Here is a 16,366-nt window from a genome sequence, read left to right as displayed (position 1 = left end):
CTCAGCAAACTAACTCAGGAATAGAAAACCAAACACCGCTTGTTCTCACTCACAAGTGGGAGTTGAACAATGAGAACACATGGACACAGGGAGGGGAACATCACACACCGGGTCCTTTGTGGGGTGGGGGCCAAGGGGAGGGAGAGCATTAGGACAAATACCTAATGCATGTGGGGCTTAAAACCTAGATGATGGGTTGATGGGTGCCACAAACCACCATGGCACATGTATACTAATGTAATAAAGCTGCACATTCTGCACACACCCAGAACTTAAAAGTTTTTTAAAAAGTGCTTGTAAAAATTAAAGAGGAATAAAAGTAGGGTGAACAGCCAGTACGATAGTGCATGCCTGAAATTCCAGTGCTTTGGGAGGCCGAGGCAGGAGGATCGTTTGAGGCCAGTGGTTGGAGACCAGTGTGGGCAACATAGCTAGACCCCATCCCTACAAAAAGTTTAAAATTTAGCCGGGAATGGTGATTCACACCTGTAGTTCCAGCTGCTGTGGAGGTTGAGGTGGGAGGATCGCTTGAGCCCAGGAATTTGAGGCTGCAGTGAGCCATGATTGCACCACTGCACTTCAGCCTAGCTGACACAGCAAGGCTCTTGCCTCAAAAAAAAAAAAAAAAAGAGGAGTGAGCACGTGTTGATGGGCGGAAATCTAGCCAGAAATGCTGAGGCTGAAAAGATTGTCTCTGAGTTTCCTGGTAGCCAGGGGAAAAGGGGAAATTGGTACGCTGGTACATTACAGTGCCTGGTTAGGCATGTCTTCTAAGGGGCATGCCTGTTTGTGACAGTGTCTCTGCCCTTCGCACATGAGGGTCTGTGTGAGTAGCAGAGAGCAGAGACAGCACAGTGTCTGCGAAGTAAACAGACGAGCTTCCGGGTACCCAGGGCAGCAGGGTGTCATGCTCGTTCGTGACAGTGTCTCCAAGCAAGTGTGACGCAAAGAGAATGAAAGCAGCGTTAAACTTTCTGAGTATAAATAGCTATGAGCTTCCTGGCAGCCAAGGAGAGAGGCGAAATAAAAGTCAGAGTCTCCTTAGTGCCTCCTCACCAGTGCCTCCCGGCTTGTGACAGTGACTTTGACTGCATGCAGAGGTGTCTAAGCGTGTGCGGGAGGGAGTCACATAGCTGCACAGGTGGGACATATTTCAGAGCTGCCTGGAAGCCAGGGTGAGAGGGGAAATACATTGACGTTGAGACTGGTCAGATGTATGTTTCTTGCTGTGTGTGGCCCGGGCTCCTGCAGGGGCTCAGCTAGGACAGCGCCGGGCAGTCAGGCGTATGCGGCTGTCCTCTGCAGGGCTCCAGGGCCGGGCGTAGCCAGAGTGGGGCAGCAGCAGCTGGTCCTGTGTGCCGTCGGGGCTGACAAGACGCTGGACAGCCATCACATAGTCCCGGTGGGGTGCCAGCATCGGGCAGGGGCAGTGACCTGGCGCCCACACGTACTCGCGTGCCCGCAGTGGCGAGCGGCTCTTGTAGACGAGCTGGATGAGCACCTCATAGCGGGTCTCCTGGGCCTGGCGGTGGCGGCCCAGCACTCGGGCCTGGAACACTGTTAAGGGGGCGTGCTAAGCTGGCTGGCTGCTCAACTCTGCCCGAATCTCTACGCCCCCCACCCCTTGCCAGAAGAGGGGCTGAGGGTCGGGTGGGACCTCGGGATCTATAGGGACTAGAGTCAGGATCACGTCAGGGATCAATGAGGGATTAGGGTCAAGAGGCAAATTAGGATCAGAAGAAGGGGTCAAGGGTAAAGTCAGATTAGGGTCAGAGGTCAGGAGGAGACCAGGTTAGTAGGGGCTAAGTGAGGGTAGGGGTCGGGGGTCTCACCAAAGTCACTGCCGCAATAGTGGAGCAGTCGGTGGGCGCGGCCTCGGGTGTCAGGGCAGGGTGGGCAGGGGTCTGTGGGGTGGGCGGTGCTGTGAGGGGCACAGGCCTCAGTCCCCACTCATCCCCCACCCTGGCTGTCCCCACCTCACCTGGGGCCAGGGTTGGGGTCCGTGCAGGGGTGACAGCAGGGGCTGCGGGGGGCTGAGGCTCCACCCCCCGGGGCTGCGGCTGCCGCAGGGGCCAGCCCAGGGCCTGCACACGAGCCTGGAAGGGGCTGTAGTGCTCCCGAGGGAGCCAGAACTCAAACTCGATGCCAGGGTTGGGCTCCTGCATGAGGACCTGGAGCAGGGGAGGGCACACAGGGAGCTTCGCAGGAGGCTGGGGTTGCCTCTTCCCTCTGACCCTATGAGACTCCCCTCTTTGATCCTGTCTGCCCCAAGCCTCCCTCCTCTGATGCTCTGTCCCTAGCTGATCCCCTCTGACCCTGTCCCCAGCCTCCCCACTCTGATGCTCTGTCCCCAGCCTTTCCCCTCTGACCCCAGACTCCCCCTTCTGGCCTTAGTCACCTCCACTCCTACTGTCTGTCCCCAGCCTCTGCCCTCTGTCCCCAGCCGACCCCCTCTGACCCTCTGTCACCAGACTTCCCCCTCTGACCCTGTCCTCAACTGCCTGCCTCTAAACCTGTCACCAGACTTCCCCCTCTGATGCTCTGTCCCCAGCTGACCCCCTTTGACCTTGTCCCCAGCCTCCCCTGTCTGATCCTCTGTTCCCATCCAACCCCCTCTGACACCCTGTCACCAAACTCCCTCCTATGACCCTGTTCCCAGCCTCTCACCACTGATGATCTGTCCCCAGCTGACACCCTCTGACTCTGTCACCCGCCTCCCGTCTCTGACCTTGTCCCCAACTGCCCCCTCTGACCCTCTCTCACCAGCCTCCCCGCTCTGACCCTCTTGAAGGCCCAACAGCACCTGTAGGAGCAGGTCGTGGGAGGTGGGCCCGGCTGCTTGCAATGTCTCCTGGGGTCCTGTGTCGCGGGTGTAGACCACATGCGTGCCGGCCGCCTCGTAGGTCCCTGGCGGGCTGACCGCCCAGTCCCCATTAAGCACATAGCGCCCATCGCCCCCCATCAGCGCTGCAAGGGAACAGTCAGCCCTCAGGGACCTGACGTCTCGTCTCCCAGACCCTGGGGTCCCCCACTCAGGCCTCAGTCTCCCTATCTGTAAACAGGGACAACCACCCCCGGTGGCCGGCTGGGTGCCTCCCGCCTCACACCGTAGGATACCCAGGTGGTTGCGGCTCCGGTGCGCCACGCGGATGTGTCTGGCGCCCTCGGGGATCAGGGTCACGTTCCAGTACCCAGCGAAGGCACCTGGGCGGGAGGGTAGGAGGGTGTTGGGGTGCCAGTGGGGGTGTATTTGAGTGATGACTTGAGGATTAAATGAGCTACTGCGGGTAAGACAGCTAGCCAGGGTCCTGGGAACCGGAAAACCCTCCTTAAACGTTTGGAGTTACAATTACTATTGCTTCAGTGTGGCAGGGAAAGCGTTAAAACCCCATCTGTTCTGGGGAAGGGCGGGACAATCTGTCAGTAGCCAATGAGGATGAGGAGAAAGGGGGGCTGGGCCGCACACTGGCCAATCAGCACGGAAATTTGCTTCCGGGCCACGGCTTGTTAAAGGGCCCGCTCTGACGTGTGTGCAGGGAGGACGGGGCAGGTAGTCACCGGCGTCACGAAACACGCGCTGCACGAAAAGGCACGAGTCGTTGGCGCCTCCGCAGTGGCCGCAGCGGTCCTCGAGGGCACCCGAGCCCAGCAACCCATCACAGCCGGCGCTCTAAAGGGTGAAGGACAGGCGCGGCGTCACTGACGCTGGGAGGCGCAGGACCTGGGGAAAAGGCTGTGCCTGGGAGCTAGAGGGCAAGGTCTGGAGGGAAGATGGGGGTGGAGCCTAGGGAGGAGCAGGACCTGGAGGGAGGAGGATGGGCTTGGTGCCCAGGGGGGCTGGGGGCAGGGCCTGGAAGGGGAGGGGGAAGGGGGTGGAGCCTAGGGAGAGGATGGAGGTGGAGCCTAGGATGGGTGGAGCCTTAGTGGGAGGTGGGCGGGGCTCGGGCGGGGCCTGACGAGTCCTTACAAGGCAGCGGCCAGCCACGCAGACCCCCTGGGCACCCGGGCTGCAGGCGGTGCCGTCCAGGACGCGGCCGAAGCTGTGGTAGAAGGCGTGCCCCTCAGCCAGGCAGTTGAGGTCGCACTGGTTGGGCGCTGAGGGCAGGAGGAGTCGGTGGGCCGGGGACCCCTATTCGAGTTCCAGCCCCCCTCTACCAAGCTTCATCAGGCAACCATCACCTTGGGCAGATGAAGCCCAGAGGTTTGGCCAAAGCCACACGTCGAGGCTGAGGCAGAGCCAGGACTGGGCCGTAGGTGCTCTGCCTCCAGCAACCTAGGACTCCCAGGCAAGTATCCTGGGGCTGCATTCATTCATTCATTCATTCGTTCATAGTCTTTATATTAGGAGTCCTTACATATTATTCATTTTTAACACCATTACTCATTCTTCATTCCACTGAACACCTACTGTTTTCCAGACACTGTTCTAAGCTCTAGGATACAGAAGCAAGAATTCAATCAGTGTGCAGATGGATGGCCTTAAAAAAGGCCAGGTGCGGTGGCTCATGCCTGTAATCCCAGCATATTGGGAGGCTGAGGTGGGCAGATCTCCTGAGGCCAGGAGTTCAAGACCAGCCTGGGCAACATGGCGAGACCCCTGTCTCTACCAAAAATACAACAATAAAAATTTAGCCGGGCTTGGTGGTGGGAGCCTGTAATCCCAGCTACTTCAGAGGCTGAGGCAGGAGAATCGCTTGAACCAGGGAGGTGGAAGCTGCAGTGAGCCAAGATCATGCCACTGCACTCCAGCCTGGGTGACAGAGCAAGACTCCATCTCAAAAAAAAAAAAAAAAGAGATCTGAGCCTCTGGCCCAAGCACCAGCAAGTACCTAATGAAGTGTCTGTCCAGCACTGACTGGACTGGGTCCCGCACAACTGAGGTGTGTCGCTGCTCCTGCCTGGGCCTCAGTTTCCCCTTCTGCCTGGAAGGGGGCAAAATGGGCTGTCTGATCATACACACAGGCCGACAGCCCTGATCTCCACTCCTCCTTCTCCAGCTCTTTCTGGCTCCCATTTCCCTGAGCCTGGCTGGTGGACCCTGCCTGGAACGGATCCTGGGCTGGCCCTAGTGGGCCTCTGTGGGGGTGGGATCACAGCAGGTTTCCTCCAGTTCTTGGAAGGAAGGAAGGAAGGAAGGAAGGAAGGAAGGAAGGAAGGAGAAGGGAGGGAGGGAGGGAGGGAGGGAGGGAGGAGGGAGGGAGGGAAGAAAGGGAAGGAAGGAAATGAGGTTGATGGATGGCACTTTGTTCATTCTAGGCTTTTCTTATATCTGTGTCTGCCTTCCCTACGGCGTGTGAAGCTGCCTGTCTCCCTGAAATCTGGAGGCGCAGTGCCCGGGGCGCATAGTCATAAAACTCGCTATTTTCAGCTCATTGCAGCAACATTTCCTGCTACTGGGATAAGTTTGAGAAGTGTTGGCCTCTGGATACAGCTCTAAGTCAATCCTCAGTCGGGTGTTCAGCCCTGTGCAGAATGAACCCTGCTTCCCTCTGCCCGTTTCACACCTAACATACGCTGTTTCTGTTTCACTTCACTAACTCCTACATATCCTTCAAAGCCCTAGCGCTAATACCCTCTTCTCTTTGCAACCCTCCAAGACCCTCTCCCTGAGAGTAATGAGTTGTTTACTCTGGACCAATTCTGACCACAGGAGACCAGACTACTCACCCCCATGGAAGGGCACCCACTGGTAGGTCTTCTGGGTGCCCAGGACAGGGCGGCCATTGTACAGGGCACACTGTAGGTCTCGGAAGGGCACAGCCCCTGGGGGGCAGTCCTAGGGACAGCGATAGGTGAGCCAGAGACTGGGACAACCCAAGGGGCAGGTGGTGGGCTTCAGGCAGCCTGGGGTGGGAGGCTGGTCTGGGAGGTGGGCGAGGCTTACTGGTAACTGGCAGAGGCGGTACTCATGGGAGTCTCCCCAGCACGGTTCTTCCCCAGGAAGCCTGCAGGAAGCCAGAGTGTGGCGACAATCCCCAGGGACCCCCCTCCCAGGGCTGGCCTTCCACCCTCCGCCCCCGCCAACCCCACCCGCATTCCAGCGGGATCAGCGGGATTAAAGGGCACAGCATGTGTGGGCAGGCCGAGGGTGTGGCCAGGGGCCGGGCTGGGCCGGCGGGGGAGGAGGGGCAGGGACCCCCTTCCGGCCCCGCTCACCGGAGGCAGCGCCGGCTGCGCACGGAGACGCCACGCCCGCAGGAGCTGGAGCAGCGGGTCCAGGACACCCACGGGGTCCACTCGCCCGGACCCTACTTGGGGAGACAGAGGCACGGTCAGCCTGGTGGGGGGACGCTGGTGACCCCACACTGCTGACTGGGTCCCCATTCCCACTCGCCACCCCCTGGGCTCATGCCCCCCCTTACCTGAGCACTGACCCCCAAACCGCAGTTCAGCAGGGCCCACAGGAAGAGCAGGAGGTTCTGGAAGAGGCGGGGCCTGGGGAACAGAGGAGCCGAGTCCATGGAGCCACCGCCAGAGACACAGGGTTGTGTCCCGGCTCTGCTCTGACTGGCTGTGTGATCTTGGACAGTAACTAAACCTCTCTGAGCCCTACCTCTCCTCTCTGAAAAACGGGATAACACAGCCTCCCTTACAGGAAAGTTGAGGGGGCCCGTGGATCAGGTAAAGAAGACAGGAGGCGTGGAGCCCGGTATAGAGAGGAAGAACTCAAAATGTCATCTGCAATTATTATTGTTGTTATTGTTTGTTTTTGAGACAGAGTCTCGCTCTGTCGCCCGTCGCCCAGGCTGGAGTGCAGGGGTGCAATTATGGCTCACTGCAACCCTCCCCAGTTCAAGTAATTCTCCTGCCTCAGCATCCCGAGAAGCTGGGATTACAGGTGCGGGCCACCACGCCCAACTAACTTTCGTAGTTTTAGTAGAGACAGGGTTTCACCATCTTGGCCAGGTTGGTCTCAACCTTCTGACCTGAAGTGATCCACCCGCTTCGGCCTCCCAAAGTGCTAGGATTATAGGCATGAGCCACTGCGCCTGGCCCGCAATATTATTGATATGTGTATTGTGCTATAATGCACACAGTAGGTGCTTAATCGATGCTTGATGATTGGAGGGATCATTCAAAAATAGTACACAGGTGCCTCCTAGGGCTGGGGCCCCCTCCCCGCCCTCCCCACCATCACTGCTTCTACCTTTCCATGTGGCCTGAGGCCAGCCACTCCACTCTCCCAGGCCTCAGTTTCCCCATCTGTGCAGTGGGGGCCAAGTGGACTCAGTCCATGATTCTGTGACACCCTGCAGAAGGTGCGGCCGGCAGGGACTGGATCAGGAGTTGGGTCCCTAGAAGAGGACCCCAGCTGCACCCCGGCCCCAGTGCTCCCTCAGCTCCCAGACAGCAGGGAGTCCCCCGGATTGGGGATGGGACAGGGAGGGGTGACCTGGCCCGGGTCCAGCCGGTGCCTCATGGCCTCATCGGCACAGGTGGTGGGACTGAGCTCCGGGACCGCCCGAGGAGGGAAGGAGCCACTGCTGAGGCTGGAGCAGGAAAGGGGAGGAGGCTGACTGCCTCTCTGGGCCTTAGTTTCTCCATCTGTCGGGGCAGGGATGAAGTCACTTGCCATCCACACCCTCCTCGTGACCCCGGCCTGCAGGGAGAAAGGGGAGGGAAGGGAAGCAGCCGCCAAGTGAGCCAGGGTGTCCCGCTGCCAGCAGAGCCTGAAGGCAGGCGGGTGAGCCCCGGCCCGGGCACCAGCTGGGGAGGAGGCTGGGTCCCACCTGGACCCTGTTTCCCTGGCTCTCAGGCCCCACTGGCTCCAGCATTTGGACCGCCGGAGCACCAAGGATCTAGGGGCCCGGGTATCTCTAGGTGCTGAGACAGCTGTGCGGTCTGCTGCATCCGTGCCCCTCTCTGAGCCCAGAGCCTGGGTTGGCCCAGGAAGCAGGAAGAAGTCTCCACCAGAAACTTAAAACAAGGAGAAGGGGGCCAGGTGTGGTGGCTCATGCCTGTAATCCCAGCACTTTGGGAGGCCAAGACAGGCAGATCACCTGAGGTCAGAAGTTTGGGACCAGCCTGACCAACATGGTAAAACCCCATCTGTACTAAAACACAAAAATTAGCCAGGTGTGGTGGTGCACACCTGTAATCCCAGCTACTTGGGAGGCTAAGGCAGGAGAATCGCTTGAACCCAGGAGGCGGAGGTTGCAGTGAGCCGAGATGGGGCCACTGCACTCTAGCCTGGGCGACATGGTGAGACTCAGTCTCAAAAACAACCAACCAATCAAAAAAAACAGGGGGAGGGGGCTTGACCTTCTGACCACCCCCACCGGACTCTGAGCCTGGCTTGAGGAGTGGGGGTCTAGGTGGTGAAAAGTGGGGGGGCTACAAGAACCACCCTACCCCCTCCTCAATGGGCCCTGCCCAGAATCAAGGCTCTCCCCTCCCCGTGTGGGCTGCAGCCCGGACTGGCGGTGGGATCTCAAGGCAAGCCGCATCTCTGGGCCTCACTTTCCTCCGGAGAAAGTGGGAGGATAGGAAGAAGGACTTACCGGCTGTGCGGTGCCCAGGCAGCGCTTCCCGGCTCCCTGAGCGGCCCCAGGGCGAGCGGAAGCGGCGGGACCCAAGGTGCTGGGCGGGGTGGGGGGGGAGCCTGGGGCGGCCCCTCCCACCGCGGCCTCCGCAGGCGCGCCCAGGCCCGGGTCAGGAGGGGCGGCGGCCCCGGGCGCCCTTGCGCGGCGGGCGCGGATCTGCGGCAGGGGACTGCCTGGCGGACGCGATCACAGGGGTCCCGGAGCCGCAGGCTGGTGTCGGGCGCCCGGGTCCGGGTGACCTTGGCAAGCTCGGGCGGGGGCGCGGCGCGGGGACTGACCGCCCCACTCTGCCCCGGGGCTGCTATTCCGGGCGCCGCGCTCAGGGCCCGGGAATGTGCGCGAACCGAGGTCATCCCGCCCTGGGTCTGGGAGTCCCGGGCGCTGCTCCTACCCCGCCGACGCCCGGATTGCGTCCCGCCCGCGTCCCCATCCCCGGTCACAGCCCCCTCCCCTGGTCCTGCCCCTCACCCCTCCCGCGGGGGGTCGCCTTGCTCGTGGATGGGGACCCCGGCGTGCCTGGGCTCCCATCCGGGGGTTCCCCGACCCAGGTCCCGGCCACCCCCAGCGCAGGGCCCCAGCGCACTGGGGAGAAGCTCGGCCCCGGGGGCCTCGCGCGGGGGGCGGAGAGACCCTCCCAGCTGGCGCATTCCCGGGCGCTGCTGTCACCAGGGGACGCGCCCCACCCCGCCTCCCGCCCTCCCTGCCGGGCCCCGGGGCTGCCAGCGGGGCTTCAGAGCCAGACCCGGGTCCAGGCGATCCCTCTCCCTCACAGCCGCGGCCACACCCTCTCCGGCCTCAGTTTCCCCATCCCAGCAGTGGGCCCAGCAGGGATCTCCACAGCGAACCTTCCATCTGGAATCCGGCTCTGCCCGGACCGGCAACGCGAGGGGACACCCCAGGACTCCCCCCACCCCACCCTTTCCCGCCGGGCGTCTGTGCGCCGCCCCGTGCCCACCCACGCAGGGATGAGACCAGGCCTTGAGTTCTGGGCTCCACCAGCTTCTGGTGTCGCCCCACGGCGCCTCCTGGCTGGCGGGCTGAGGGGCTGGGGCACTAAAGGAGGGGGTGGGGGACTGTCCTTCTGCTCCCTGGGCTCCACCTAGTCTCGGTCTGAGCACCCCTTCCTCCGGGAAGCCCACCCTGCTGTCCCACAGCGCTGACCACAGGGAGAGAGGTTTGCTGGGGACATACAGGATGTTGCCAGTCCAACTCAGTCTGCCCTCCAGCCTGTAGCATGTCAGCAGAGCCACCCATATGCCATTTATTGAGCACCTACTGTGTGCACAGCTGTGAACAACCCAGCCAGTCCCCGGCCAGCGGGTAAGGCAGCCCCCCGGAATGTATAACTCCCCCCCACCTTCTGACCTGGACTATTGGAGAAAATAGCCCAGGCCCACCACTGATAGCCCCGGGTTGGGGGGGGGGTTGTGGTTGTGGGGATGTCAGGAAGGTCCTCACCGAAGGGTTCAAGAGAGAAGGGCAGGCCGGGTGCGGCGACTCATGCCTGGAATCCCAGCACTGTGGGAGGCCGAGGCAGGCGGATCACCTGAGGTCAGGAGTTTGAAGCCAGCTTGGACAACATGGTGAAACCCAGTCTCTACTAAAAATACAAAACTTAGCCAGGCATGGCGGTGAGTGCCTGTAATCCCAGCTACTCGGGAGACTGAGGCACGAGAATCATTTAAACCCGGGAGGCGGAGGTGGCAGTGAGCCGAGATCACGTCACTGCACTCCAGCCTGGGAGGCAGGCGAGACTCAGTCTCAACAAAAAAACAAAACAAAACAAAACAAAAAAAGAAAGAAGTCAGCTTAGGGCATGTGTGAATGTGTCATTAGGGCAATTGTATCCTCGTCAGATGCTCAGATGTGCCCCATTCTCAGACGTCCAGTCCACAGAGCTCCACGGGGAGTGCAGACAGCAGGCCCTGTGCCCTGCAGGGAAGGTATACAGAAAGCACAGCACCTACAGGGAGCGCACACAGCAGGCATTATGCTCTGCAGGAAGGGTATACAGCAGGTGCTGCATCTTGTAGAAGTGCCCTGCAAAGGAGTGTATACAGTAGATATGGCACCTTCAGAGGAGTGCATACAGCAGTCACTGCATCCTGTAGAGAGTATATACAGCAGGTGCTGCGTCCTGCAAGGAAGGTATACAGAAGGCGCTGTCTCATGCAGGGATTGCATACAGTAGGCACTGAGTTCTATGGAAAGTGTACCCCGTGGCTCCTGTTCCCTCCTGGGAGTGCATACCGCAGCCACTGCACCCTGCGTGGGGGCTCTAGAGCTTGCAAGATTGGCAGAGGTGGTGGTGAAGATGTGGAGGGCTGCCCCCCACCCCCAGTTCTTGTCCCCTACCGTCTCCCACCTCTGTCCTCCGGGTGTCCCTAGGAGGAGGCTGGGAGCTCAGCCTAAGACACCCGGTGTAGGTGGAAGGGGTGGCTGCTGAGCTTCAGAGGCTCCTGGAGTCCCAGCTTATTACATTCCCCTGCCCTTGCCTGGACCCTGAGCCAGGAGTCAGCCGAGTCCCCACACTCTGAGTTTCAGCCTGGACCCCCTCCTTGAGGTAGCGTCAGGACTAAAGGGGGGACTGAGACGTGGGTCCCGGCGGATGTGGGTCAGTTAGGTTCCGTCTCCTCCATGGTTGTATGGCCTTGAGGCTTAAGGAATGCCGCGATCTGCTGTGTGACTGGGCTTCAGTGACCTGTTTGGTACCGCACGCTTCAAACTGTGTTCACAGGGTAGAGTTCATGGTAAAGGTCCTTCCCATAAAAGGACAAAAACAGTGGGACACAAGAGACCTCGGGAAATGACAGGCCTGTCATCTTGAATGTGGTGACTGCATATGTGCAAACTCATCAAACTGCAGACATCGGGCTGGGCACGGCGGCTCACGCCTGTAATCCTAGCACTTTGGGAGGCTGAGGCCAGTGGATCACCTGAGGTCCGGAGTTCGAGACCAGCCTGGCCAACAAGGCGTAACCCCGTCTCTACTAAAAATGCAAAAATTAGCCAGGGGTGGTGGCTCACGGCGGTAATCCCAGCACTTTGGGAGGTCGAGGTAGGTGGACTGCTTGAGGTCAGGAGTTTGAGACCAGCCTGGCCAACATGGTGAAACCCATCTCTACCAAAAAAAAAAAAAAAAAAATTAGCCAGGCATGGTGGCTCACGCCCATAGTCCTAGCTACTCAGGAGGTTGAGGCAGGAGAATCACTTGAATTTGGGAGGTGAAGGATGCAGTGAGCCGAGATCACGTCATTGCACTCCAGCCTGGCCGACAGAGCTCCGTCTCAAAAAAAAAAAAAAAGGCGGGGAGAGGCCGGCGTGTTGGCTTGTGCCTGTAATCCCAGCACTTTGGGAGGCTGAGGTGGAAGGATCAACTGAGGTCAGGAGTTCGAGACCAGCCCGGCCAACATGGTGAAACCCTGTCTCTACTAAAAATACAAAAATTAGCTGGTCGTGGTGGCGGGCATCTGTAATCCCAGCTGCTCAGGAGCTGAGGCAGGAGAATCGCTTGAACCCAGGAGGCGGAGGTTGCAGTGGGCCGAGGTCGCACCATTGCACTGCAGCCTGGGCAACAAGAGTGAAATTCTGCCTTAAAAAAAAAAAGGCAGGCCGGGCCCGGTGGCTCACGCCTGTGATCCCAGCACTTTGGGAGGCCGAGGCGGGCGGATCACAAGGTCAGGAGATCGAGGCCATCCTGGCTAACACGGTGAAACCAAGTCTCCACTAAAAATACAAAAAATTAGCCAGGCATGGTGGCGGGCGCCTGTAGTCCCAGCTACTCGGAGGCTGAGGCAGGAGAATGGCGTGAACCCGGGAGGCGGAGCTTGCAGTGAGCCGAGATTGCGCCCCTGCACTCCAACCTGGGCGACAGAGCGAGCCTCCGTCTCAAAAAAAAAAAAACAGGGGAGGGAGGACAGCATTAGAATACAAAGCTAATGACGAGTAATGGTGCAGAAATCAACATGCACATGAACATATTAACAAACCTGCACATGTGCACATGTACCAAAACCTAAAGTATAAAAAAAAAAAAAAAAAAAACCAAAAAACAAGCAAACATTGCATATGTACATTTCTTCAATTATACCTCAGTAAAGCTGCTTTGGAAATTCAATTTAATTTAAAAAAGAAATGCCCCAAAGCAGATCCTGTGTCCTCTGGGTGGGCTTCTGTGTCCCCACAACTCCTGGTGGCCTCCCGATCCCTGAGGCCTGGACACGTGGTCCCAAGATACCTCAACCTCCTGCGTGGACTGGGTGGGGCCTCCCCATCCCTGCCCCACAGATCCCTGGACCCCTCGGTCCCTGGGGTTGTCCGTCTGTCCCTGGGCACCAGCAGGGGCCACGCGGAGTTGGGACCCTCCCCAGCTGGAGTCGCCCCATGGGAGTCAGGGCGCTGGACCCTCCTTGGCCCCTGCTCGCCCGGTCCTCATTCTGTGCCGCTTTCTTGTGCACACTCGGAATCTGTTCCCTGCAGGCACCCAGTGCCCCGGGCACCGTCCAGAATTCCTGGAAGAGACCTCTTGCTTTCTTACCCCTCTGCCCAGGCTCCAGGCCTTTGACATGGCTGTGCCTCCCCAGGGTGCCCCTTCCCCTCCACCTTCACGTGCGGAAAAACCACCTGTTCCGTCACTTTCAGGCGACGCCCTTCGGGTGGGCTGGCCCGCCTCCTCCATTGTGTATGACGTGACCCATGCTTGGCCAATCAGATAATTCCATCTCCCAGAGACGGGGATTGGCTGGGGGATGACCATGTGACCCAAGTGGGCCAATGAAAGCCTGCCCTGGGACTTGAACTGGGCCATTACAGGAAGGATGGTGTGAGTTGAGGTAGGCTGGCCTTTCTTGACTACTCGAAGAGATGCACTGTCTCAAGCAGATGCTGACAGAGAGGGCAGCAAATGGAAGGGCCAGATTTCTTTTTTTTCTTTTTATCTTTCTCTTCTTTTCTTTCTTTTTTTAATTTTTTTGAGACTGGGTCTTGCTCTGTCGCCCAGGCTGGGGTGCAGTGGTGCAATCACAGCTCACTGCAGCCTTGACCTCCTGGGCTCAAGCGATCCTCCCACCTCAGCCTCCCATGTAGCTGGGGCTACAGATGCATGCCATCACATCTGACTAATTTTTTTAACATTAGTAGTGACAGGATCCTGCTATGTTGTCCAGGCCCAGGCTGGTTTCAAACTCCTGGGCTCAAGAGATGCTCCTACCTCAGCCTTCCAAGTAGCTGGTACTACAGACATGCATCACCATGCCTGGCTAATTTTTATATTTTTTGTAGAGTTGGGGTCTTCCTTTGTTGCCCAGGCTGGTCTCGAACTCCTGAGCTCAAGTGATTCTCTTGCCCCAGCCTCCCACACTGCTGGGATTGCAGGCGTGTGCCACCCACTGTGTCCAGCCCAAAAGTCCAGATTTCTGAGAAGGTTGTTTGAGTTCCTGGATTGAGCCTCATCTGAAGGCATTCACCCATTTTTTTTCACTTTAGCAATTTTTAGTTTCTTTTTTTTTTTTTTTTTTTTTTGTGACAGGGTCTCGCTCTGTCATCCAGGCTGTACTGCAGTGGTGCGATCTTGGCTCACTGCAACCTCTGCTTCCCAGGCTCAGGCAATCCTCTGGGATCAGCCTCCCAAGTAGCTTGGACTACAGGTGAGTGCCATTATACCCAGCTAATTTTTGTATTTTTAGTAGAGATGGGGTTTTGCCATGTTGCCCAGGCTGGTCTCAAACTCCTGAGTTCAAGCGATCCTCCCACCTTGGCCTCCAAAATGCTGGGATTACAGGTATGAGCCACTGTTCCCAACCTTATTTTAGATTTTTTTTTTAATTTTTATTATTATAGAGACAAGGTTTCAGGAATGAAACTCTGTCTCAAAAAAAAAGTGATAACAATTACTATTTCATGATTATTGACTAAATTCCAAATGTTATTTTATTTGGATTTGGATTTCACCAGGCTTTTTTTTTTTTTTTAAATGTCCTTTTTCTGTTCCTAGATTCCATATGACATTGAGCTATTTGTCTCATAATTAGTAAAAAGATCCATGCAGATTAAAAATGGATTATTTCTGTGGTAATCGGGCGGGTTCCGATGCCCACACAGCACCTTGAACACGGCTGGAGTTGATCAGTGTCCCTGATGGGAAGTCGATGCTGTGTCCATCGAGAGAAGGGGCATGGGGGCGGGTGTCCACCCAGCACCTAATGGAGATACAGACCCTCTCCCTGCCACTGGCACTCCCCGTCAGATGGGACAGACACCAGCAAGCTAGCAAGGAAACCATCATTCTGGGTTGTGGTGGAACTGGGGAGAAGCAGGCATGGATCACATCTAGGGCATCTTGGGGCAGGGGTGGCCTCCTGGGCACAGGTGGCCCTTTCCTGCCTGGGCCTAAAAACTAAGAAGAGGATGCCAGGCAAAGTCTGGGAGGGCGGCAGAGGGAACAGCACATGCAAAGGCCCTGTGGCAGGGTGAGCTTGGTGTGAGTATGAGGACCAATGGGAAGGCCAGAAGGTTGATGTCTTGGCTTTGTGGCCTCACCTTGGGTGGTCAACTCTGGGGAATGTTGTATTCAGTTCCTCAGAGGGTCCCTGATGAGTGTGGGACTCAGGGTGCTCCAGGGGTACCCAGCTCCCACCCTGCTCCCCGAACCAACTCTCTGCACTAAACCCTTGCTTCAGGCTCTGCCTTTGGGGGAACCCACACAGATGTGCCAGGAGGGTTGAGCAACCTGCCCCAGCTGCCAGTGCTAAAGCCACCCACCTGGACAATATCAGTGGAGGAGGTGAAGAGAGTGGGTGAGGGGCCCCAGCACTGAACCCCAGGCTCCCAGGAGAAGGAGGAGGTGGCTTAAAGGAGAACTGGAAAAATGCATCCAGAAAGACGGGAAGGGGCCGGGCACAGTGGCTCACGCCTGTCATCCCAGCACTTTGGGAGGCTGAGGCGGGTGGATCACCTGAGGTTGGGAGTTCGAGACCAGCCTGACCAACATGGAGAAACCCCGTCTCTACTAAAAATACAAAATTAGCTGGGTGTGGTGGTGCATGACTGTAATCCCAGCTACTCAGAAGGCTGAGGCAGGAGAATCGTTTGAACCCGGGAAGCAGAGGTTGCGCTGAGCAGAGATCGCGGCATTGCACTCCAGCCTGGGCAACGAGAGCGAAACTCCGTCTGAAAAAAAAAAAAAAAAGATGGGAAAAAATCAGGAGCAGGGGTGTCCCAGAGGACAAGAGAGGACAGTGCTTTTATTATTATTATTATTATTAATTTTTTTTTTTTGAGACAGAGTCTCGCTCTGTCGCCCAGGCTGGAGTGCAATGGCACGATCTCGGCTCACTGCAAGCTCCGCCTCCCGGGTTCATGCCATTCTCCTGCCTCAGCCTCCCGAGTAGCTGGGACTACAGGTGCCCACCACCACGCCCGGCTAAGTTTTTGTATTTTTAGTAGAAACGGGGTTTCACCGTGTTAGCCAGGATGGTCTCGATCTCCTGACCTCGTGATCCGCCTGCCTCGGCCTCCCAAAGTGCTGGGATTACAAGCCTGAGCCACCACGCCCAGCCACTTTTATTATTATTATTATTATTTATTGTTTTTGAGACAGGGTCCTGCTCTGTCACCCAGGCTGGAGTGCAGTGGTGTGATCACAGCTCACTGCAGCCTCAACCTCCTGGGCTCAAGCAATCCTCCCACCTCAGCCTCCCAAGTAGCTGAGACCACAGGCGTGCACCACTCCACGCGGCTAACTCTTTATTTTTTGTAGAGAAGGGGATCTCACTGTGTTGCCCAGGCTAGTCTCAAACTCCTGGGCTCAAGGGATCCTCCTGCCT

At 57.9% G+C, this 16,366-nt stretch overlaps 1 protein-coding gene across 2 annotated transcripts; it reads right to left on the bottom strand.

Moving 5' to 3' along the window:
- Window positions 1-279: 279 nt before the first annotated feature.
- ADAMTSL5 (ADAMTS like 5) lies at window positions 280-8,559 on the bottom strand. Of its 2 annotated transcripts, XM_030796723.1 has the most exons (13): window positions 7,394-7,412; window positions 7,148-7,250; window positions 6,363-6,435; window positions 6,157-6,248; window positions 5,885-5,945; window positions 5,668-5,776; window positions 3,968-4,095; window positions 3,559-3,670; window positions 3,118-3,204; window positions 2,804-2,967; window positions 1,982-2,171; window positions 1,833-1,904; window positions 280-1,557 (listed from the first exon to the last, which is right to left on the bottom strand). In XM_030796723.1, the coding sequence occupies exons 2-13, from the start codon at window positions 7,201-7,203 to the stop codon at window positions 1,256-1,258; spliced, it is 1,446 nt and encodes a 481-aa protein (XP_030652583.1). In that variant the 5' UTR covers window positions 7,204-7,250; window positions 7,394-7,412; the 3' UTR covers window positions 280-1,255. The 2 variants fall into 2 exon arrangements, with proteins under 2 accessions (XP_030652583.1, XP_030652584.1); XM_030796724.1 differs by lacking the exons at window positions 7,148-7,250; window positions 7,394-7,412 and adding an exon at window positions 8,502-8,559 and having other exon boundaries at window positions 6,363-6,678.
- Window positions 8,560-16,366: the final 7,807 nt, after the last annotated feature.

The sequence above is a fragment of the Nomascus leucogenys genome, chromosome 17 (genome assembly GCF_006542625.1).
Source record: "Nomascus leucogenys isolate Asia chromosome 17, Asia_NLE_v1, whole genome shotgun sequence".
NCBI lineage: Eukaryota > Metazoa > Chordata > Mammalia > Primates > Hylobatidae > Nomascus > Nomascus leucogenys.
Note: the sequence above shows the minus strand (reverse complement) of the source record. Positions and strands in the feature narration are given on the sequence as shown.

What these genes read in the sequence shown, in the direction of transcription:
- ADAMTSL5 (XM_030796723.1), bottom strand. Translation starts at nt 7,203, where the DNA reads ATGGGGAAACTGAGGCCTGGGAGAGTGGAGTGGCTGGCCTCAGGCCAC. An exon ending in GCCTCAGGCCACATGGAAAG is followed by an intron (nt 6,436 to 7,147) that starts GTAGAAGCAGTG and finishes TCTGTTCCCCAG; the next exon opens with GCCCCGCCTCTTCCAGAACC. An exon ending in CTATTGCGGCAGTGACTTTG is followed by an intron (nt 1,558 to 1,832) that starts GTGAGACCCCCG and finishes CCCCCTTAACAG; the next exon opens with TGTTCCAGGCCCGAGTGCTG.